General features: G+C 29.3%; 1 protein-coding gene across 1 annotated transcript in view; it reads left to right on the forward strand.

The window, feature by feature from the left end:
- Positions 1–2,261: 2,261 nt before the first annotated feature.
- Positions 2,262–26,121, forward strand: part of LOC129981596 (putative sodium-dependent multivitamin transporter) — a 47,341-nt gene continuing 23,481 nt past the window's right edge. The window contains exons 1-6 of the mRNA XM_056092502.1: positions 2,262–2,677; positions 14,402–14,467; positions 14,551–14,670; positions 20,102–20,256; positions 23,422–23,562; positions 24,984–25,122. Coding sequence (XP_055948477.1) covers positions 2,336–2,677; positions 14,402–14,467; positions 14,551–14,670; positions 20,102–20,256; positions 23,422–23,562; positions 24,984–25,122 — 963 coding nt within the window. The 5' untranslated portion in view covers positions 2,262–2,335. The remainder of the gene's footprint in view (positions 2,678–14,401; positions 14,468–14,550; positions 14,671–20,101; positions 20,257–23,421; positions 23,563–24,983; positions 25,123–26,121) is intronic.

The raw sequence follows: 26,121 nt of genomic DNA on the forward strand, positions 1-26,121 counted from the left end.
AACAATTACTTAATCAAGCTAATATAAGCCCTTGTTTATTTTTAAATATTTTCATTTCATTTTATTTATTTCATGCTTGTAAAAGATAGCACAGAGTCTTTTAAATTGATTTTTATTCCCTTTCTGATCCATCAGAGGTTTAATTTTTTTTATATATTTATGCATTAGAGATGGCAATGCAATATTTTAATGTTTCAATAACTTAATCACAATTAGATTTAATTTAATCAGTCATCATAATTAGATTAAATTTTTATTCCAATGTAATGCCTCCGCCCCGGCTCTAATTTTGAGATGTGATATGAAGCATTTACTACTATTGTTTGCCAACGGATTCTAAAACCCTCCGCGCTTTTGCGCATGCGTTAGAATGGGATTTATTCGCCAAAATAGGGGTGAGAGGAGAGATGAAAGGAGTCAATGCTTACGTTTAACAAAAATGTAAAATAGATTACTCGTGGACTGAATTAAAATAAAACAATATGGTTAGAAACGACAAGATACTCGCATACACGTAAAAAAAAATAAAAAAATAAAAAAAAAATTGAACGGAAAAAGTATGGGTGAAAATCAAGGTCAAACAATGGCGAAGAATACCGGAAATGCGGTCCTCCTTCCGCGTCTCATCCCTTAATGCGATAGAACCGTCGAAAAGCGGACGTCTAAGATACTGAAATGAAGAGTAAAATAGCATTTTAAAAAATGAAACTTATCTTAATTTCCCAAAATATGCAAAATTTTGCTATTATAATAAACATTGCAAAATATTTTTTTTACAAATGAACAGCAATCTATCATTTATGTTGTCATTGGTCATTTACATCGGTATATAGCGACTTGTTTTCATTTTAACTCAACTTGCTGACCTTTCTGCTAATGCCGGAATAATATTGGGGACTGATTGGTATAGTATTGAAGTTCTACTGTGCTCAGAATGAAGAGAATATTTAGAGGTAAACAGTTTCATAAAATTCTCTAAACATTTAATTCCTCCAAGGTAAATTTCCGAATTGAAGGAACATGGTATGTTTTGCTTAACATCTCATTAAATGTTCCAAATCACATCAAGTAAAAAATAAGCCAATATCGGAAAGATATTAAAGAGAAATTTGGTTCATTTGAATTCGTTAGTAATTTAAATCCTTAAAATTCCTGTTGGCTTAATGCCTATGATTATAGTTTATTTAGATTAATTTGAAAATAATACAAAAATTGTTTTATTTATGAATTGATTACTTTAATGAAAGTTATCCATTTACTGAGTTCTCCTTAAATGTAAATAAATAATTTTGTGAGGCTTTTTATTCAAGATACTTTTTTCTGGATTCTTCGTTAAAATTGTCGACTTACTTGTCAAAATTATTATTTTAAAAATTATTTAAAATATCATTATGATTATTATTATATTATTTAACAAAATTATCTAGTGTTATGGTGGACTGAAAATCATTATGTCCCGTGCAGTGAAAGCAAAAGGATGTATGTTTACGGTAACATTTTTTTTTAATGATTACATTTCACTCAAAACGTGAAAGACAAGACAAAACATTTCCGCTCGCACCTCAACAAAACAGCATCACATCTCATTATAATTACAATCGCAATGCACTTTGGGATGCGTACTTAATCAGGCATCGCCATCTATTATCCAAAAGATAAGATAGAGTAACGCAATTGCTACAGTGTTTATTTATTGATTACGAATTTCTTATTAAAATAGTTAAATATTAAAATGAAATTTTTATTATCAGTTTTGGATTTAAAATTGTTTTTACGCTGCAGATTAATAGTTTGGAATCAGATTATTTATTAAAATTATTGATTGATTAAATAAGATTATTTTTAAAAAATAATTTTAATAATTATCATATTTTTAGTAAAATTTAGTAATTTTTAAAAAAATTTAGTAAAATAGTAAAATTTTAAAAAAATGATTATCAGTTATTTATCAAAACATTTAAATACTTAAAATATATCTTTATAATATTTTTTAATTTAAATATTTTCTTTTCCGCCTCTTTTTTTTAAATCTATTTTTCTTTCATTCAAATTTCTGCATTAACTCCCCTTTTATAGTGTTTCCATTAAGTTAGAATTATCCACGCTCCACAGTATCATTACAGAATTGGAAACGTTTTATCGCAATTTAATGTCAGTAACGACTCTTCAATATGATTTTATGACATATTACTCAAAACAAAATAAGTGCTTTCCACGTGAACTAAACACGAAAGAAACAGCTGTCTTTTGAGATTTGTCGCGTTCCTGACAACATCTCAGACCAGTTCTGATAATTTTCTTTAGAATCAACACTCAAGACTTTACAACAACAAAAATGGATCCTTATTATCATCTCGGTTGGGTTGATTATGTGGTCATTGGATTAACGCTTGTTATTTCAACGGCTATCGGCATTACTTTTCAATTTACTGGAAATCGACAAAAAACTACAAGAGAATATTTACTGGCAGGGAAAAATATGTCCATATTTCCTGTTGTTATGTCCATCACTGTGACTATGTTGTCTGCTGTCACAATAATAGGAACTCCAATGGAAACATACAGATTTGGTCTGAAATTCGCTCTTCTTTTAGTTCCATTTTCAATTGGGACAGTTTTAGCAGCACTGATCATCACCCCTGTTTATTTCAACTGTAGAGTTTCGACGACCTATGAGGTAAATTAATTTTTCATCCTATAACTATCCTCTTTCTGAAAATATAATTTATTTTAATACTGCTCGAAAGACAATTTTCCAATTTAGGAAAATTAATTATAAAATAAATTTTATGTTGCTTATTTAAATTTATCTTCCAAAGATTTTTTTTTAATTTTGAAAAAGCAATATCAAAATAATTTTCATTCTACTTGCATGAATTCAGGGAAGAGTTAAAAATACTCTAGCTCTTTTGAGCTACATCATTATTAGATGTAAAAATATCAACTTCCTATTTCGGCAGCAAGGAATTTAGACAGGTTTCTTTTTAAGTTTGAATTGCAAATAAAAACCTAAGCTCAAATAAATAGTAAAGGTCAATGAGCTGAGGTCTGCTTTTTTATTATTATTATTTATGCTGAATTAGAATTTTATATTTATGGTGATTCATCATATTCATATTCATATTTTTTTTCTGTTAGTGGATCGCTATTTATTTCAATCCGATTTTAGTAATTAATTTTGATGTGAATGTTTTTGGAACATTATGAATGAAGAAGATTCCATCGCAAAAAAACAAAACTTTGAATGTTACTATATATTTATATTTAAAGTCTAGCTCATAATTTTTTTTATATCTGAGCACTCTGTTAAAGTGCATGTGATTTTAAACTGCATGTTTCCTTAGTTAATTTGTGACAATCATATCTGTGATATTGTTAGCAGGATAAACGTCCTAACTAATAGTAACTAGATGCGAATATTAAGGATTAAGGATATTATCTACTTCTTTTGCTTGTTCATAAATTAAAATTTAATTGCTGTAGAAACAAATACTATAGGAAGATCAAAAATCAACAAAATAGTTATGTTCTTTTATTTTGAAATCATAAGTTTAACTATAAGACGCTAAAAAATAAATCTTTATAATTTTCTTAATTAATATAACAAATAACAAAAATTAAATAGTTGCATAAATTTACTGAAAATTCTTATAATAAATTAAAATTTATTTTTATATGAATGATATTTCATTATCATTTTCTAATTTCTATTGTGTTTACTAACAATTAAGCTCACGGATCTCAGATTGTTGGAATTGATTATCTCATTTCATATCTTTCTTCAGAAGTATGAAAATGGTAAAAGAAAAATTAAATATGAAACTCTATGCTTCTAAAACATTTTCTTTTACTTTCGATATTTTTCCACACACTGATTGATCTGAAATTTTAATCTGTAAAATTAGATAAAATATTAAAATACAATTCCCCCATTCATTTAATAAACCAAAACAATTGCAGTCTATAAAACTCCAAACGCAAAAATTTTTTTACATAACTTTTGATATATTGATATTTAACAAAAAAAAATAGACTACATTTTTATGTACTACATCAAATAATTTTCTAATATTCATTTCAGTTGTGTAAAATGCGATCTATCATTTCTAGTAGCAACACTGAAAAGAAATCGAAACTGTATAACTGTGAAATATAAGAAAATACTTGCTAGATCAACTATGTACATAATATATGTACAAATAACGCCAAATCAGAGTCGTTACTTCGTTTTATAGTTTTTGGAATGTTAAAATGATAACTATAGAACAAAGAGATAAAAGAAAATATTTGTTTCGAATGCCAAACCCAACTCTTTAATTTCTATAATGATTTTGGAAATGTTTAAATTAATAAACGAAATTTAAAGAATAGCTGCATAGAAGATAATGTTTGTAACATCAAATAATTCCTTAATATTTATTTCGAATTATAAATCATAATCAATATTACTTTTGGTATATTTGGGAATAGAAAACCAAAAACATATTTACAATACAGAAAGTAATATTTACTGAATAAAATATTGCAATTACAATATATCCGTTTCGAATTCCATGTCATTAGTATAGAAATATAAAAATGGCATTAGATTATATGCGAATATAAAGAATAATATCTTTGAAAAAGAAAGAAAAGATTTATATCATCAAATAATTCTCCGATATCGGCTTCCGATGCCAAATCAGAGCCGTTATATCTCTAAATAACTTCTTATAAAAGGAAATTTTATATAATTATAAAGCAGCAGATAATGTTTACTACTGCAAATAATCCCTATCTATCAAATTTGAATGCCAAATCATAATCATTACTTTCTTTAGTAACTTTGGGAATATGAAATAAAATTTATATAACAATGAAATAGAAGAAAATCTCATTGTATCAAATTATTGAATGCCATCTACTTCGAATATGAAATCAGACTTGTTTGTTCCGCTGAGTAATAGCTCCTTTAGAGCACTTTATTATAGGGAAAAAAAATTTAATGTGATTCGAAACTTCTCGTCGATATGAACTGAGATTTTATGTTCTTATAGGAAATAATTTTTTTTCGTCAGTTTCCTTAACAATTTATCACTGTTGTTGTGACTGGAAAATTAGATATCATTAATTTTGTTTGATTATATCACAAATAAAACTTTATTATAAAACTGTAATATATGTAGAATATGTGTTAAATTACCATAATCACTTCATATGACTATATCAAGTACATGTCAAAGTAATAATTTACTTCTTAAGATATCTATATAATTTCATTTTAATTTTAGAGACTCATTATATTTACTCATACTTTTAAAACGAATAAAAATATGATGATGAAATTTAATAATAAACAGATATCTTTTTTTTTTTTTGCCATTTTTGAATTTCACGTCAACCAAGGATAATATTTAAATTTGGGGGCACATTTTAATATGTATAGGAATCCTAATAAAATTTTCAAGTCAATTTTACTTTTAAAAGGATGTATTTCATTTTAAATGGGGTGATTTATTTACTTTATTTGAATGCATATTAAAAAATGCTAGAATGAAGATTGGTGGTGGTCTTGCTTTTTTTCCACTACTGCAGGAACTTTTGAATGTAAGCACAAACGATTTATGACCTAGTTTCAAACCGAGAAAACATTTTTAAGTTGAAATGTGTAGACTTGAGTAAAATGAGATTAATATATTCCACATGAATTAATTTTCAGGGAAATCTTGCAAAACTAATGATGATGATGATGTCGTGTCCGCGTTACCACGGAAAGGGGAGGGAGGCAGTAGCTTTTGAGGGTAAAGTCCCCTGAGCACCCGAGGGCAAAAGTCTGACTTCTAGCTCATGAAACTCACACACATTCGCTTTCACAACCCCTTTTTACAGGGGGGCACATTCACACACCTCACAGATAGAACACAGATGAAGAACAACCATGGCCGAACCGGGATTCGAACCCAGGACGCCCAGATCACGAGGAAGACGCGCTATCCCTATGCCAGGACGCCTGCTTCAAAACTAATTATATTGATAATTGACATGCTAACTTATTATCTTTATTTTTAGAAATATATTAGATTTTTTAGAAAACCAGCGGGAGTAATCTCCTGAAAACTTTTTCGCATATTCTCTAATAAAGATGTGTGGCGAATTGAGATGCGTGAGGATAGAACCTGGGACCTTGTGGTTCGCAGCCCAGCAACATGACCACGATACAAAAGCAATTGCTCGGGTAGTGCAGTTGTTATCTGGCTTATATGCTATTCACTACAGATGTTATTCCAGAGAGTTCTTTGTATGGTAATGGCGTACAATATTTAGGAACTGTTCATGTCATTCTTAGTGAGTTTTTTTTTGGCGATTAATCCCTGGTATTCATTTAAAAATATCCAATAATCGAATTTGCGTATTATTACTGCCGACAAAAACAAAAATTTGGCACAAAACTACATTTGTAGTCACAAAATTCCTTATCAAATTTGATATATTTAAGTCACTACGATTTTGAGTTGTCGCGTTTCAATGTTTTTGAACATATAGACCGACAGACAAGGTCAACCTCTTGTTAAATTTGGTTCAAAATTTGAAAGATATTAAACCTTTTTGTCAAATTTCATCTACCTATCTTTTTATAGTTTGTTCTTGTCGTTCACTTGTACTCAAATCCAGACTGGCACACATTCTATAACTGGATTTTGTTCAAAATTTAATGGATATGTACAAATTTAATCCTAAAACCATGTACCAGACTTTATCCGACCAGTTCAAAGTGTTATGCGTAATGGTGTTCACAGAGAGACAGACAAACAGAATGGCAAAAATACGTTTTTTGAACTCGAGGAGATCTGAAATTTGGAGATTTAATAAAATCTCGAGTTCGAATTTTATAACAATTGCAATACTTACTTTTATTCATCTTGTTCTTTTCGTTTTGTAGTTATTGCGTTATCTTATATTCGAACAGCCATCTAATAATATTAGCTAACTATATAATATTAACCGCCTTTGGCGATCAGCTGGCTCACCGGGATTAAGAATAGCAAAAATATTCAGTTAGGTATTTTATATAACGTTATTAATTACTTCCTCTGTAAAATCTTTTAAACTTCACATTTTGTTAGTTATATAACTAATTATTTTAAAAGCTTTACACCATTCTAGTAGCTATACTATCCGTTTCCCTAATGCTCTGTCTCCTACCCTGAATTTTAAAGTTTAAAATAAAACAAGTGATTAAATTTTTTGCACTTTTATTTTAAAGCAATTTTGAAACCAATTTTAAAAGCAATTTTTAAAGCAATTTTAAAAGCAATTTTTAAAGCAATTTTAAAGCAATTTTGCTGAAACCAAATGGATTTTTTTTAAATATGAGAAGATGAAATGTTTCAATATTGAAATTTCATTTTTTATATAATATTTTTTATAATTTATGCAAGACCTTAGAGAATTATTCATTGAATAATCATTCAGTTTACTACATAAAAAATATATTAAATATAGTTCTTAGTTGAAACAAAGCTATTACATTATACGCAGAAAAATTTAAAATGTATAATTAATCTGAAAATTAATTGACTCAAACTGCACAAAATATAATTCTTTTCTTTGTTCAGACCCTTTTTCCATATAGAAGTAGATGCCAATTACTATCGGTTTAGAAATTAGCAGTTGAACCTCAATTAGAATAGATATTCTATGCATATAAATCATCTCTATCTTAAATAATACAGAATTATTGAATCAATAATATAAATTTATTGAAAGAATATCACAGAAATATTTTTCTTGTTTCTTTTTCCTAAAAATACCAGGTTTCCTATTTATTTCATTCCGTACGAATGCGTGCTGAAAATTACACTTTTCTATATTTAGTCTGCAGTGACAGATAGCTAAATCTTTAGGTTAAATTTTTTTTTATTTTTTGTAAAATTTATTATTGAAAAATAAACAAAATATTTTTTAAAAAAATGATTTTAAAAACGAAAAAATATATATATATATATGGCAAAATGATAAGTATTATTGAAATTTACATACACATGCATCTTTATTATAAGTAGATGTGTGTCGATGAAATTACATATGGAATGAGCTGCGAATGAATGAATGTTCAGCTTTCTCGTTACATCGTGCCCCATTATAAGGGCGAGATGGCCTTTTGCATTATCTTTTTAAAATAATAAATTAATATTGAATATATGAAAATAAAAAAAAATATGATCCAATAAGGTACAAAACAAGAAAAGGCCATTTTAATGACATAAAAAAGAAAAACAATTTACTTTAACGATTGAATTCATTAATAGCGATCTATTGCTAACATCGTCTTATCTCGGAATGCCCTACCATTTTAATTTTTCATAACAGTTTCTCATCACTCGAGAAGTTTCATTTTCCTTAGTTTTACAGAACTTCACCGCCTTATCGTTTAAAATTGCTGAAGGTGCTGTATACAAACCTTCAGAGAACTGATTTTTTTCTATCAAACGAATTTTATTACAGATGCTACTTCAAAAGCTACCAAATCAGCACTATATGTAGAATAACTTAAGTCATATCAACCAGGCTCCAACCATTTCCACCTAGCGGTCGAAAATACTTGTGATCTAACATTATCCTGGCAAATAAATAACCCTTTATGATTGCCCATGTTTTGGATGATTCTGGTCAATGACTTGCTTCAATCTAATGCCATTATTGGTGCTGCTTTTTATCGATGTACTAATTGCTCATAAATCTTCACTTCCAGACAAAATCCTTTCATTTCCATCAGCAACACAACGTAATTTTCCCAGACATGGATATTGGCCTTTCGAATGATTGCTGGCTGCCCATTCTAGTCACACCTTTACTATTTTTGCAACATTATTGAAGATGTCAATTCTCATTGCTTCAGAACTATAAATTCATGTCGAAATATAGCGTATTCAAAGTGTGTTTCTTTTTAATTTAGGGAATATCCAAACATCAAGCCGGATAACGAAGATAAACTACATCAATTGCTCTTATAAGGTCGAATTCGTAACTTCGAGGCTCTTTCTGTTTACACAGGTGGAAATCTATCAAATATTTGAGATAAATGCTTTTTTTTTATTTTGTAGTCATCAACGACAGATAACCTACTTATAAGAGTTGCTGAATTTTGCCTAAAATTTCCGAAGCTATATTTTCACATTACATTTGCAACTCTTTTCTTTTATTTATAGCATTGTTTCCATAAATAGTACTTATCATTTCATGATTTGAAATACATTTTCGCCACTGAGATAATAAAAAAAGACACTTAAGTTTTAAAATATTTTCCATTCTCCGTGTTTGCAATGACATCAAGCAAATACAATTAAAACAATATTGTCAGTGGGTATATGTAAATATTGGCGAAAACGCCGTCTAGATAAAAACATTTAAATTCTAAGCTTGATAGCAGAAATACAACATCCTTTAGTCAGCGCAAACTGTCAATAAATAGAAGAAACATTTCCTACATGCTTTTACCTAAAATAGTTCCTACAGACATTTTCGTCGCATTTATGATTTTGAAATGCTAGTTCTAGCAGTTACTAGCAAAAAGTTTATCTTTATTATTTAATATCTTTGACTTTGGTGGCCAATAAAGCTACTTTTTAATATTAACACGTTTTTATTTATTTACTTGCATTCTGCTCTGTCTGACTCTTCGGTGCAAATTTTGCAATCGATTTTAAATTAACTTCTTGATACGCTACAGACTTGAAAATTTAAAAATAGTTCAGAATTAAATGACAATGCAATATTGATTCGCATTCTTGTCTGTTCGGTACTAATTTCGCAATTGATTAAAAACTTTCATTACAAACAGATGGCACCATGCTGAGTCATTAGTTCATTTCGAAGCTATTTGAAGTCGATCGCAAAATTTCAAGCATACAAATATTTAAAACAGAAAATAATTATTTAAATTTTTTAAAAATAATAATATACCACAGTTTCAAAACGATCTAAAAAATATAAAATAATTTCTCAAAGGTCCATGCGATTGTCCTGAAAATGTCTGACTGATATTTTCCAAAATTCACAGACACAAATTTTCAAGACGATTTCCATTTTCAAAATTATTAAAATAAACTGCCCAAGATAATTAAGTTTTTAATAGCATTGTATACTGATGTAATTTGACTTCATTACAAATGTCTACGTACATAATAAAAAAATTTGCTTAAGACTATTGAATGCCTCTAATGAATGCCTTTCTGTGGCAATTATGTCGAAAAGTAATTTGCGAGTGTACGCAACTTTCGATAATAAATTTCTTTTGTTCTCTACAGTTAATATTTTTTCATCCATAGGATGTTGAAACAAAAGGCCTTAGTCCATTTAATGACTCAGCTGATGGTTGGCAGGTGTTCTATAACCTTTATTAACGTTTTCATCAACCAAATGCAAAGATTCATGTTTGAAAAATTACGATAAACATTGCAAAGCGTAAAGTAGTTTTTATTATCTCTATAATAATACATTCATTTGATAAATGCAGCAGTACAGTGAATGACCTGCTTCAAATGTTGAAAAGTGGATTATTAGTAATATTCTTCAAACAGCATCTGCGAAATTCAGTATACGTGTTTAGTTAAAGGTCAAAGTTTATGAATAGCATACAGGTTTGTTGCTCACAAACCTATATTTTTGTTTACAGAAAGAGGAAAAATGTCGGAAAAAATAAGTAGAAGATATTAAAAATTATTCAATTACATTGCGGAAAAGATATTTTACAGCCAATCGATAAAAAGAATCCTTTGAAAACGGTCGAAAAGACGCCAAAAAACTTTTTATTGCCTATAAAATGTCTGCCGTTCTTTCTCTGACCCAAATCCTTCCTGGCACATGTAGAAGTTTAAACTGATAAAGTGAAAACCTTAGAAAAGGTAACAAAATATGCTACTTTCAAGTTGTTCTTATTTTCTTTCTTTGTAACTTTCACGTTACAATCTTAAAAGTGAACAAAATGATATGTAATTATCATTTTTAATTTTAGAATGCATTTCAGTGAACTGTCTTTAAACTGTTTGCCTATATAAAATGATAAAAAGCCTTTATTATGTGATTTAGAGTAACTTATTTGGCACATATACATTTTTGGAGATTGGAATGTGCACTTCAAAGCCAGATTTTAAAATAATTATTATTAATAAAAAATTGACCAAATTCTTAGATTTCCCTAGGATGACTTCCGTTAATATTAAATATTATTTTTTAAAATTATTTTTAATGCACCTTAAAGTTAAAAAAAATTCCGATTACACTTGCATCTAGTCGCATATTTTTTATCGTTTTTAAATTTCTATTTAAAAAAGAAATTTAAAATTACTTATATTTATATATATTTAAAGTAATATTTATACCTATATTATTTATATCTATTTAATTATTTAATTTAGTATTGTTTATACATTTTTAAAGTAATATACTTCATTGTTAAAGTGAATCTAAAATCGTTTTGATTGATGCTAATACAAGCTGTTTTCCATAATTGTAATCAGAATATACCGATCCAGTTTAATCTTCAATGATGAATACGTTTCTGTGTAAGGCGGGCATTAAAAAAAAATTTAAAATGTGTTGCATTTACAGTTAATATCTAACTTCACATTATAAATTTAAAACTTTAAATATAGAATGTCAGCAAAATTAAGCAACAGCTGATTTTATTATAGAATTTTACTGCGCATTACACATGATATTGGTGACATAAAAATTAATTCTTTTTAAATACAGATTAATCTAAACGTAAGAAAAAGCTTGATATTCAACACTTGCTAATCTTTATGAGTGCCGCAACAGAATGCTGCAATTGTGTAAAAAATAAAAACAACATTCGAAGAGAATTCTCAATAAAAATTACTTGCATGTTTGCTTATTCAAATCTCTCGACCTATCATTTTTTTTTGACTTTTGGAATATTATCTTTAAGAATACCCATCCAGCTAGTACTGTTGTTAAACACTTAAAAACAATGTGTGGCAACGTCCTGTGTTGTTGCAGCAGTGCGGTTAAATTCTGTGCGAAGTGTTGTTCGGTACCACACATATCCTTGATGCACCGATACAGCCAGTAACAACTCTAACCACCATTATCATAAAACAAAAAACGATGGCATCACCTATAAAGTTTTTTAACTGGCTTTTCAAATATATAACAAATGCCTTGTGAAATTAAATAAACTTTGATTTAAATGTAGAATTTCATTATTCACAGCGTCTGGTATTGCTATTTTTAAACTCAATTTTCTTCAAATGCACCAATAATATATTTTAATTACAGGAGTACACACAGGAAAATGTTCAAGATTAAATAATATAAAAACTTGAATAGAGATGGAATGCAGTTTTCGCATTACTGCGCCTATGCAACAAATGAAATAGTATCCGAGGACAACTATGTCTATAGCCAGTCTCTTCCTCATTTTCGGCCACTCGCATGTACCGATCTGATAGCCTGTAACATTTGATTGGCTGAGATGTTTAAAACTAAAAGGGTACAGTTAGTTTACAGTTGCATTTAAAACATTTATCTGTCAACATGCGCCAGCTTGAAAAACATGATTGAAATTTAATATTGCGTAAGGTATATTGTCTTTTCTAATGCAGTACGCCTGAATAAATGTTGTGAATTTGATGTGGTAGCTTGCGTATTTTGGATGGACGAATGGTCGGTACTTTATTAACATCTGTTTATTATATATTAAGGAAGCACATTTATAATATTATTTGATATTTACATATATAAATTGATGTTAAGAGATGATACATCTCCATATTGATCATTCAATAAAAATCCTACAATAATAATGCTAGCGTTGCCAACTCTAAAAGATTTAATAAAACAAAGATTATAGATAGTCTAGATATTCAATTCAATCTTTTAGAAGAATACAATAATAGTTTTATTACACATTCTTCCACTCAACCAATCATGCCGAATATGTTATCGTCATTTGACAAAAATTCGTACGCTCGGATTGCTTCATGTTTTCCTCGGCGGAAAATTTGAGAAAACGCTTTTTCTTTAATTGGATAATATGAAAATTTACTTTAAGCCTAATAGTTTTCATTATAAATCAAAGTCGTGGAAGACGAAAAGTTAAACAAAATGGAGATTTTAAGTAATCATTCATAAGAAAATCCAATTGGAATGAACGGAATTGAGGTGTAAAACTCTTTTGGAACCAAAATTACAGGAATATCGCCAATTAGTTTCGACATTTTTGAAGTATAGCTAAGCAAATACTCATAATTTCTATTATTATCGTTCAAGAATAACTTTAAATATTATGATAATATCTTTGTACAATACACTTATCTTTTTTAAGCTATCTTAATTCATCAAAATTGATTGACATGACTAAATGAATCCTGTTAATATTCACCGTATGCGGTGGTTATTTCAATGTTATTAATATTATGCCGACTAAATTTTAATGAATTATAAAATCATGGGGAAGAAAAAAATTCATTTTTGATTTTTAATCCTTATTGAATTATATATTCTATCATTTACATATATATTTATCTGCTACCAGAAAATATTTATTTTAGAAATTCGCCATTAATTTTTAGTGACTGGTGAAAAATTAATGTTAGCAGTTATGCAATTTGAAATTTAATTTACTATACTGGCAAAATATACTGAATATATTTGCAAATTCTTGTTACTAATAGAAATGTACAACTAACTGCCGGCGTCCTTGCATAGGGGTGGCGCATCTTCCCCGTGATCTGGGCGTCCTGGGTTCGAATCCCGGTTCGGGCATGGTTGTTCTTCATCTGTGTTCTATCTGTGAGGTGTGCGAATGTGCCCCCCTGTAAAAAGGAGTTGTGCAAGCGAATGTGTGAGTTTCATCTTCATATGAGCTAGAAGTCAGACTTCTGCCCTCGGGTGGTCAGGGGTCTTACCCTCAGAAGCTACTGCATGCCCTTTCCGTGGTAACGCGGACACGACATCATCATGTACAATTAATTTTAATTAACTTTTAACAAACGAAGTGAGCTAGTATCGAGTAGTGATTGCAAAAATAATCACAACTTGGGGATCAATCATCTGGTGAGCGGAACAATCATGATGTAAAATTCTATAGTTATGCATAATTCCGTCGAATGCTAAGTCATATGATTGCAAGTCTTGTAAGCTTCGTCAATAATAAATATAAGTTTCGTGGAAAGCATCCATCATGATTTTCATCGTTTTTACACAAGAGATGTTTCTTCTTATTTCATTTGAAAATTATTCATTTGAAGAATTTTTTCTTACTTTCCAATAGCCCAATTAGTGACCAATTTATTTAAGTGCCTTAATTATCATGCTAAAGTTTCTCTGCACTGTCAATACGAATTGCTTTTTACTTAAGTAAAGTATACAGAATAAAAAATTTTATATATTTTTCCAGTTTCTTGAGATACGCTATGGCAAAACAACGAGATACGCTGTGTCTGCTTTATTTATATTACAAATGGTAAGTATAATACATTTTTTATCATTTCTGTAAAATTTTTGAATTGGAAATCAAAACATGAAAAATGCTGGGTTTTCTTTCAGGTCCTTTTCATGTCTGTCGTATTGTACGCGCCTGTTCTCGCTCTGAGTGCTGTTACAGACTTGTCTATAGAAGCTTCCATAATTGTATTTGGTTTAGTCTGTTCCTTCTACTGTGCTGTTGTAAGTAGAATTTGAATAACTTTCGTTCGTAATAATCCCGTAACAATCAATTTCATTTATAATTTCTAAAATTTATGCTAATAAATTAAAAAGAAATTCTTCTTGTCTAGAAAATCAAGACATACTCGCACTGCCTGACGACGGGAAATTAAATTTCCACCATCTTCACAATTTCTATCCCTAAATTCATAAGATTTGGAAAGATGGTGAAAGAGATCGATAAAATTTCTTAACGAGGTATTAGATGCTTTAGTCAAAAATGAAGTCAATGAAGTTGAAATTTAATTTTGAGCCAGTGAATGTCTAACAGATAACAGAAATCTTAATATAAATATATTAAAAATTTTATACAAAGCTTTTTATGGACCATGATCGGGGAAAGAATCCAAGAATTCTTTTAAAATCCTTTTAGTAAAAAAATTGAGTCAAATTGTAATTCTATAAGAATTTACTTAATAATTATTCTGATATGCTTCGTAAAAAACTTAAAATCTGCCTTCCTTTAGAAGATTGAGTTTTGACAATATTCAGATTGTAAAACATATCTACCGCTCACTAATTAGTACATATGCTTCCGATTACCCATATCAACGGTGATGCGAATGTCATAACTAAATCAGAAAAATGAGGGAAAATATAAATTAATGCTTTTTATTACTTTATTTAACACGTTTATTGCCACGGCTCAATAATGATATAAGATCACCTATCTAATTAGATGACCTCTTCTTTATTAACTCTTAATTACAATAAAAAAAGGTATCATCTAATGACATAGATAATTCGGTACAATTAGAAAGTATGTATGATCTATCTGTGATGCTCATAGCAATGAATGTGTTTAACCCTTAGAAGCCTGATTTTCCAAATTAATTTTTTTAATATCTATGTGTTCATTGCAGTAGCCATATAAAAGGAAAAATAATTTTAAAAAATCACAATACATATTTTATATGTTTATTTAAAAAAAAAAGCAGTATCAATTCTTTAAGCAAAGCAGGCCTTTGCTGAAAATAATTAGATTGTAGTAAAAATAAGGTACTCACCTACCTCACTAGTATTTTTATTTTTTGGAAAAATAAAAGGCGCCATATATTTATTCTGTTAAACTTTTTTCTTAAATATATCACTCGCTCAATACGGTAAGAAAAACAAAATGTCATTTATTTGAACAACTTTGACAATTGACGTATATTTTTTAAAGTTTTGTTCAAAAGAACGTTATGCAATGGTAATATATATACTGTAAAATATTAAAAACAAACCAATTGCAACTGTACAATTCAATTTAAAAGTTCAGTATCAAATTTGAATCTTAGGGCATTTAAAAGTTAAGACCTGAAGGAAATTCTATGTCGCACCTAGGAATTGTTTGCAACAATTAAGTTGTCTTAATAAGTTCTTATATCTAAGCCCAATTACACCTCTGCATCTATTCGCCATTTTTACATTTACATAGTTATAGCATTCATCGCATGATATGAAAACGACAAATTGCATTTTCAAAATTCTCAAAGCGTTCACTTTTTTGAGAATACAAAATGCCAAATGGGTAACCACAACGTGTCTCTGTGATAACCAAATAAACCGATACAGGCAAATTGTAATATCAACTTTGTCAGGACATTAATTAAATATTAAAATTACCTATTAAATTTCAGAAATATTCATTGATATGTTTGGGATCATAAAATTATAAAAATAATTGCTTAACATTCGATAGTTTTTGGATGATTCTTTCACTCAGTGGTTATTATAATTATTTATTGTTTGGATAACATGTTTCATATAAAAATTATTATGACTAATGTTAGGCTATTTGGTAATTAAGTAATGAAATAACTCACTTTCAATTCCAAATTCATCTCTCCACTTCCATTATCTCTCATAATTTACGATGTGATGAAACGCATTCAATTCTCAGATATAGAAATGTAAACAAATCTATTCACTTCTATATTTTGTCGTTACTTTGAGATAATCACTGTACTTGGCACCCTACAACTTAATCGGAATCGTATTTCACTTTGACTATCCAATTCCAATGTCCATATCCAAATTTATATTATCTTTCATAATTTTCTATGTGATGAAAAGCACTCATTTCTCGGACATAGAAATATAAACAAATCTATTCACTTCTATATTTCGTCATTATTTTGAGATAATCACTTTACTTGGCTTCTAAATACTCTACAACTTAATCGGAATCGTATTTCGCTTTGACTATCCAATTCCTATGTCCATTTCCAAATTTATATTATCTTCCATAATTTACGATGTGAAGAAACGCATTCATTTGTCTGGCATAGATATGTAAACAAATCTATTCACTTCAATCTTTTGTCATCACTTTGAGATAATCACTTTACTTAGTTTCTAAATACGTGTAGCGTATTTCATTGGAATCGTATTTCACTTTATCTATCCAATAACCGTAACTGATATCAATAGTATAGTAGTATACCTGCTTTGATTATAAATAATTAGTGGTAAATTGATCTCACCTGTCTGCCTTAATCTCTGTGGTGATGTGTGTAGAGATGCATAATCCACGATTTTTTGAATAACAAATAATTTTGCTATTGTTATTTTTAAATATTTGTTCCAAATATCTGTTATTTCAATCCTATTAGTAATAAAAAAATATTAATTAGTATTAAATATAAAATTTATTAATTGTAATTAATACTTCATTTATTAATTTAAGTAACGTGTGATTGAATTAATTTATCTATTTCAGTTTATTTCTTAAATTTGATTTTTTAGAACTATTTATTTAATTTCTTTAATGAAGTAAACCATTTTCTGAAAATTTTGAATTAAAAATATATGTCATTTCTTTAAAATGTTTACTTTAGTTATATATTCTACCAATAGATGCCGCCAGTAGTAAACAGACTATATTCAATCATGTCACAAAAAATTAAAAAGGATCTTAATGGAATAGTGTATAGTCAAATGCGAATATCGGAGAATCGAGGTCACTCCCATGAAGTGGAGCGGTGACTTCACACTTTCCAGTGAAGTCACCGCTCCGATAAATTTCAGTGATATGCAGCAATTCAATGATATGATAATGCCAAGAATAACCGGTTCGTTCACTTTTCAACCCATTCACAGATCGTATCGATTGTTACTTAATATCGTGATCCAAGACCTGTAATCGAAATATCACCAGTAAGATAGTATCAAGGATTTGAATCACACCCCTCTTTGAAAAGTATTGATCACTGGTATTTGTGACTTTTTGATATTGGTTACGTAATAACCGCTCGTAAAATATTCGTCATCCCTAGATGTGTGATGTAATATGCTACTAAATAGATCAATGCATCGATTGTGTATGAGAATCAGTCATAATAATGAATCACCGTTATTCAAATGTTGTAGTGTATTATAACACGTATATACAAAGCGTTTATAAATAATTACCGTTTATTTTCTAAATAAGCATTTATTTTCTTAAATATTGTACCTAGACGTATATTTCCAGTTACAAAGTTTCATTAAATAAGGACGGAAAGTATATAAATGCAGTTTGATTTTGGAGATGATTAATATAAAAAAGTTACAAATAATATACAATAAATTATTTTTATATGGCCTCCATAATGCAAAAGTATCAATTTGTAAAGCATATTTCTTAGATTCATCTATTCACACACGAAGTTTGATGCTTTGCCTACAAAATGTGCAGAGATATGAAAGAGCAATTTTATTGACTTAGATCACTTTTTCATACCTCAGGTTGACGTTTGACCTAGTTTTTCGTTGTACCTTTCAGGCATAATATACTTATTACAATAAATTATTAAATTGTTGGAAACATATAATTATAATGCATTTATTATCTCTTATTAAATTTCAAAAAATGGTCAAATAATACATTAATTGAAGTATTTACAAAACGTTGGAAATGAACATCTTCTGCATTTATACAAAATTGCGTTCCTTTTATAATATTTGAATTAATGTACAGCTGCATTGCAAATACATACAGTATTAATCTTAAACATTTCAAAATGTTCCTCGTTACTCAAACACATTATTTTAAGAATGCTTAATATCATACATACAGATGGGAGCAAACAATTTTATTTTCTTGTTCGAAATTGCATTACTTCTAAAGATACCTTAAATGTTCAATTACTCCTGTTTCTCTTCCCTTCTTTATAAAATCGAAATTGCAACTATGAATCAATCAAAGTAAAAACAATATGCAGGATGAGCAAATTTCTTTCAAATTATTAAGATTGAATGATATACTGATAGACAAATATTTACTTATTACAGCTTTTATACATTGAATAAATTTGAATTGTTAACACAAACTTTTCCATATAAATTTATGACAAGCATCTCTAAATTCAGAAATAAGCCGATTTTTGAAACTTTTGTGAATATAGAGAATGATTTTTTGTATGCATAGTCGAATGTAAGAGAAACGTTTTACTAGTTGACACTTTAACACTAAGGAAGTTGTATAAAAATTACTTTTTTAAACTTTTGATATCCGATTTCTACAGAAGTCAAAGATTATTTATACAACTACTGCGTTTCATTTAAAGAAGCTTTGTAATTTGAAATATGCATCTAAATGCAAAATTTAAGGAAATAAAGGCTTTTTTTTTTACTTTTTGGGAAAATCTTGTTTTGAAGTATCTTTAAATGAAAGTATTTATCCTCATTTCTTTTCGTATAACTCGAATCATCTCTTTTCGTATTCAGTAACCCACATTACGGAAATGGGCATAGTTTCTATCCATCAATTTACACGATAGGTCCAGCTTCTACTATAAATTTACAACAATTATATTATATATATATATATATATATATATATATATATATATATATATATATATATAATTAATAACAGATAAACTTGTTCAATTAATGATTTTTATTCGTTAACGGGCAGCAGTTGAAAGAAAAATTCAGTATTAATGAATTAAATATGAATGGCAACGGTAATAAAATATGGAAGTATTATTCTTTATATTTGAGCTCTAAACATTTCTACATTTCGAGGATTTTCGCATATAGCAATTGTCATATAGTCAAAATTGGTCAGCGAGCCATTTCCGAATTCACTGAAAGGAATCTTTGGTTTCACTTTCCACTATTGTGCATCTATTAAAACGTGACTGAAAATTAATATTTTTGGATTGACTGTTGAATTAATAATTTGTTTGATTTGATGTAGAATTTTAATGATGCATTTTCTCTTCTTCCTTTGTTTTGTTTATTTCATTTTCATTCCTCATCGAGCTCATAATGTTGAAAAATAACCAAACAGGATTTAAAAGGAGAAAATAAGATTTAAAATAGTTTCAGGGATGCTACATTCTACTCATGAAATAGTTACTATTTATTGTGATTGTATTTCTAGTCTTACAGGATCTAACAATGTCTTTGCTACTTTTAGGGTGGTTTGAAAGGTGTTCTGTGGACAGATGTCTTTCAGTCAGCTCTGATGTTCCTGTGTCTCGTAATAGTGTACGTTTTCAGTGTCCAAGAAGCAGGTGGAGTTACAAATGTATATAAAACATCATCAGAAGGTCAGAGACTAGACGTTTTCGAGTAAGCATTTAAATTACTTTTTTTAGTTTTGTAAGTTCTATTCTTTTTTATACACTAAAAAGATCTTTTAACAAAATTTTTGAAATTATGAATCTAACGAACTCTTCATTCAACTTTGTGTACTTGTTTGCAGTATTTTGTGTCACTCTGCATTTGAAATGCAGCAAATAATTAAGAAACAGAACACTTATAAATCTATATAAACAAATATGGCTTAAATAACAAAGGAAATAATCAGTCATGTTGTCAATAATAACACCTTTTACCAGCCTTGACGATAATATAATTCTCTCATTACAGCTGCAACTGCTCTGTGTGGTTTGTTTATAAAAATCATATATTTTATTTAACAAGTCTCCATTTAATCTTAAAAAATTGTTGTTTTTCGAACACAATAAAGTATTTAATGAAAATAAATTTCAAATGAAATGAGTCAAATTTAAATTGTAAATTAGCGTTGTAAATACTTAATCTTTATTTCCTATTTTTTAAAATATGAACTACATAATGTTAAAAATTAAGAAAATTATTGCTTTTATAAATGCAACTTAAATGAATGAAGCGATTTTTTTTTTGTTATGAGAAACAGGATTTTCAAAAAATTATTTACCCTTTTATTTGATAATGGGTTTCTTCTCTTTTTTGAAACTTTCATTAACCCTTATCTTTTTGGAGATCCTTGAATTATTGTTTTAAAAAAAAATACCCTGCTCAAAATGTTGTTTACAGTACTCCAGGGAATTTAATTCTTTTTTTCTTTAAGAAAATTTTGTAATGAATAAAACATATGATAATCCAACGACTCTATGGAAAATGGTGTAAGGCATTCTAGCTACTGTCTAACCATTTTTGCAGCGTAATCAAAAAACATGTGACTTAGCTTTATTTTGGCAGTTGGCAACCTCTTTAGATTCAACAATTCTGGGAACTTCTGGTCTGTATTGTGCTTTAAATTTTCCATCTGACAACAGTATTTTTAATTAATTCAGTTAAGGGGCAGCTGCTCTTAATAGAAAATCCCCTGTCATTCCTATAACAAAAAAGTATAATGTTCTGAGAATGGTCGTCTGCCTATCTGGTAGTTGACGGTAGCTCAACCGAATAACTTCATCACAACTTTTGCTCAAAATTATTGTACTCTGAAAATTTGTCATCGTTTATTATCATATAAAAAAAAATATCGTTTTCTTTCTATTTGAATAATAAATCGACGAAGAAATACAATCAGTGTAATATTTCCTCTAATTTGGAAGATACCGAATCATGAAAGCGGCAACAAAGGGGAAATCTCATCTAATGCTCATAAATGGTCAAATTCAGCACTTTGTATTTCTCTATTATAACTACGAGTGGACATAAGTTCATTATTTGTGATCAACACTGAATTCAATCATCATTAATCGCGAATGGTATGACGGGCGTAGCTTATCTGGCATGTCAATTCACAAACCATTTGTGCCTCTGTTCGTTTACTTACATATTACCTCCTTAAATAGCTCATATCTTTTTTCTGGGTTTGTAAAGCATTCTTATCTTTGCGTTTTTGTCTTGTATATTAATTTCTCAAATAGCTCATATTCAAATAGCTCTTCAGGGCTTAAAGCATTCTTGCTTTTGCGGTTACAAAAAACCTTAAATGTCAAGAATTCACTTTTTCATTGTCTATATTTATACTGTTACCAAACTAATACAACAACAATGATGATGAACACACAAAAATATTTATGAACATGTCACTTTTCAGGAAATATCTAATTTCAAATATTGACAACAGAAATTCAACGCATTTCAGTGAGTTAACGGAAAGCGAAAGAAGCTGTTCAAATAACCCAAAATGAATCGCATTTTATATATGGAGTTCAGTTGACCGTAATAAAAAGGATATAAAAGCAGGTGACGTCATAGTCATGTGATAAATATCACCATGCATGCTATTAACTCTACTTTGTTTTATCCACACCATTCTTTTTCCATTTACAAGAAGAACATGGAGAAAAGGCGCAACATCATGTGATAGTACGAATGGGCCCCATGCTTCATTTACAATTACATATTGAAGATTTTATTATTTTTTCTGAATAAAAATAAGGTTCACCACGTTTTTCAACTTGCAAAAGAACATAGCTTCCAAGTAAAACGGAGAGATAGATTGATTATATTGATAAAATGTTTTTATGAGTTCTATTCTTTAATATTTTATTTCAAAAATAAATGGATATAAATTAAAATAGAAGATAATTTAATTAATCTTTTCAGATTTAAATATTTAATATGATTGTAGTGACTGGATTTTGAAGCGTTAGAAAATAAACGTTCATAGATGGCTCTAGACAACTAGTGCGAGTGTCATTAAAAGAGTGATGTCATTCGAATGTTGGCTCTTGGAGAAGAAGGAGTTACTGAGCAGAGTAACTCGAACGAATCTGCAGGGATCACTGGATCAGGGGTGATCGTTCTCTGATTCAGGTCTAAATTACGATCTGTGGATGAGTGAATGAAATGCGAGAATGAAGTCCGCCCCATAAAAAGGATTGTGACGTGTGTGTAGCTAAGTCATTCTCTTGTCCCTAGATGGCGCTCCTATAAAAACAAGAGACGTTCCCCCACCGGCATAAAATCGCTGTCTTCGTAATAGCGGGCTTGTCCATGGCAAGTGCCATAAGAAGCAACATAAATAGGTATGCAAGCATGCGAGAAAGTATCAAGGAGACCGTTCCTACTGATTTGTTGCTGGTGCTCTTCATTAACAAGATTTCACAATTTGTAAACGATGTTTATTATAGAATAAAATTTATATAATATACTTGAAGCATTATCATCGAATATTATGTAAAATATTTAATAAATTGGTTAAGACAAATAAATATTGAAGAAACAGTTATTATTTTGCTTTTAGATTTGATTCCAGTATTTAAATCCGTTTTTTAAAATGGTTAAAATCTTTTAAATTTTTTGAAATGTTTCTTAGCAATATAAATAATGAAAACCTCTTAAATCTCTGTTAAAAAACTGAAAGCCTTTTAATAAAAACTAATTTTTTTCCTTTTTTACTTTTTAACATATTGCATTTCCAAACAATATCTCAAAATATATAAAGAAAAATTAGTTTCTGAAATTTTTGATATTTATTTTTTCAAAAACTGATGATTTCTGATTCTTCAACAGTTTCTCAGTGGATTTTACAACGAGGTTCACAATTTTGAATATAATGGCCAAAGGCATAGTTGGTTCTATGGCATTTTACGGCACGAGTCAAGTAGAGGTGCAGCGATTATTGAGTTTGAGCACAATCAAGAGAGCTCAATGGTAAGTATAAAATCTTTATTAATATAAAATTCAAACAATGGTTACGGCTCAATTCCGAAATAATCAGTACTGCAAACGACATTTTTAATCACTCTTTTACTGTTATGTTTCAGTTATTTATTTAACGACATGTTTAATGTTTGTAATGATGGAATGTTTCAAACGATTTCGCTCAATTCCTAATATATTAAAATTTTAAAAGCCTGTTGTTGGAACAGTATCTCAATGTTTTCAGAACTTAAATATCCGATAACTGATTCATTTAATAAAATTTCGATTATATACGAGGAGATATTTGGTAAGGAATTTAGGAGAAATAGAATACACTTTATCATGGTATTGAAGTCCCATTCGTGAATATAACTGAATTATAGACATTTAAAATACTTCATTCTTTGATGATGACTAATCCATTCAGGACATGTTGATTTTCAATTGAAAAATGCTTTCATTACGTTACACAAATTTTTGATTTTTTTAAAAAAAAAAATTTGTTTCACAAAATTTTAAAAGATTGAGAACTTTTGCTCATACATCATTTCAAATATTTCCAGTCATAAAGCAAATTCATCATTTTTTTTTTTTTTTTTTTGCATCATTGCTTTTTTTTTCTGAGCTATCTAGGCTTTACCGCTACATTGTCTAATGTAATTATATATAAATATATATATATATTGTTACGAAATTTCCGGGTTCGTTTGGATAGGGGAAGTTATATGGTGTAGACAACGCTCAATCAGCAGGCGGCAGTAGAAAAAGAACAACGACGTTTATTTACACGAAGACACACAGAACAGCACAAAGACAACTATATATAGCACAGAGAAGACAATTATCTTCAGCCGCGAGACGTGCAAACAGCAGCACACAGCTTAGTTCAGCACTAGCTTGATTCCGTCGCTGCTCCGCTTATCTCTGGAAGGCCAGTTCTTCACCGTCGATTCCGACTACGACTACCCTGGCAGCTGCGGCTGCCTCCTTTTATAGGTCTCAGGAGGCGGGGCTAGAAGCCTCTCAACCAATCAGGAACGTTCGAGGCGTATCTCGACTCCTAATGGACGGATCGGGAAAATTCTCGATGTTTCGGGTATAATCGATTTTGGCGCCAAAGTCGCCAAATTCGTCGCCAAGTCGCCAACTTTGTAGAGAAGCTCGGGGACCTCCGACTCGACACCCAGACTCCTTCCAATGCAGATGACTGTAAAACAATCTTTCTGATGATGGAACCAACTATGCTGGGAAGCCGCATCACAGATTCGTAACAATATATATATATATATCATTTCATCATCATTCGAATTGCAATGTACAACCTTTTTTGAAGGAGAAAAACTTGATTTCATTGAATTAAATGCAAGAGTAGAATACTTTTTAAGAATCAACTAACTATTTAAATATATTACAACTGAAATTATTTTCAGGTCACTATGTTGTAGTGTCATTCCTGTTGCAGTGCTTTATTTAATGTGCAACATGTTGGGCCTGGTCATGTTTACGATATTCAAAGACTGCGATCCAATATTAGATAAAGCAAACACAGGAATTGCAAAATACGATCAGGTATGTGAATCTCTAAAATTATATTCAATTATAAAAGAACATAGACTATATTTAAATGAACACTTCTATGCTTAAAGTAGACCCGGTGTTATGTTTAGTTATATGAACGCCTCGTTTCGTGCCAGAGTGGGGCTATTTCAGAATAATCCGTGTAATAATCAAATAAAGGGTATCAGTTGAATCGATTTTCCCCTTTCTAACTTCTAAGCGACAGGATGCGTTACTCTTGATATCATATTTGACGATAATAGTGCTCACACACATCATTGACTCAAAACTCGGATTTCAAACCTAAAATTTCAGTTTCAAAATCGAGCCTTATCACTTTCACCTTATCATGACCTTGATAAATCTCAGAGATATTTAAATGCTACAGTTTCCTATGTCCAATTTTAATTTCAAAGACTTCGTTAAAGTGATTTTAAATATTTAGTCCGACTGAAATTTTACTTTTTAATTAGTATTCTGTGCTACGGACTAGCTAAACTGATGCATATCTAGAAATTTATCACCGGGATTGATTTAGAAAAACATTATCAAGCTTTATTTCATTATTACATGCCACCAAACCACGTGGACGCTTCACACCCAACAACAGCTTTAATGAGCAAAACTGTATCTTGAAATTATCAATCTCCAAAATCGCATGGTTCGAGATTACGCCATCATTCCATGGTCCTTTTTGAATTCGGTAAAAAAATTAGGCTTACATTATCGTTAATTTTAAAAAATCTGTTTAAAAGTGCATTAGTCTAAAGATTTTTACACTTCTGATTTACGAGGTCTATTCCAAAATATTCCTAGTACTGCTTTCAAACGGAACGGTAATATAATTAAATTAAACTTGATGATTTTTACATTATTAATAGAAAAAATGGATCAGAAAAACTCGAAATCTTTAAAAATAATACATATTTTATAAGTGCTAAATTCCAAAAACAAATGAGAATAAATTCTCCGGCAAATTGCTATTTAATTTTTAATGAAAATAGAACGGGA

Source organism: Argiope bruennichi, chromosome 8 (genome assembly GCF_947563725.1).
Source record: "Argiope bruennichi chromosome 8, qqArgBrue1.1, whole genome shotgun sequence".
NCBI lineage: Eukaryota > Metazoa > Arthropoda > Arachnida > Araneae > Araneidae > Argiope > Argiope bruennichi.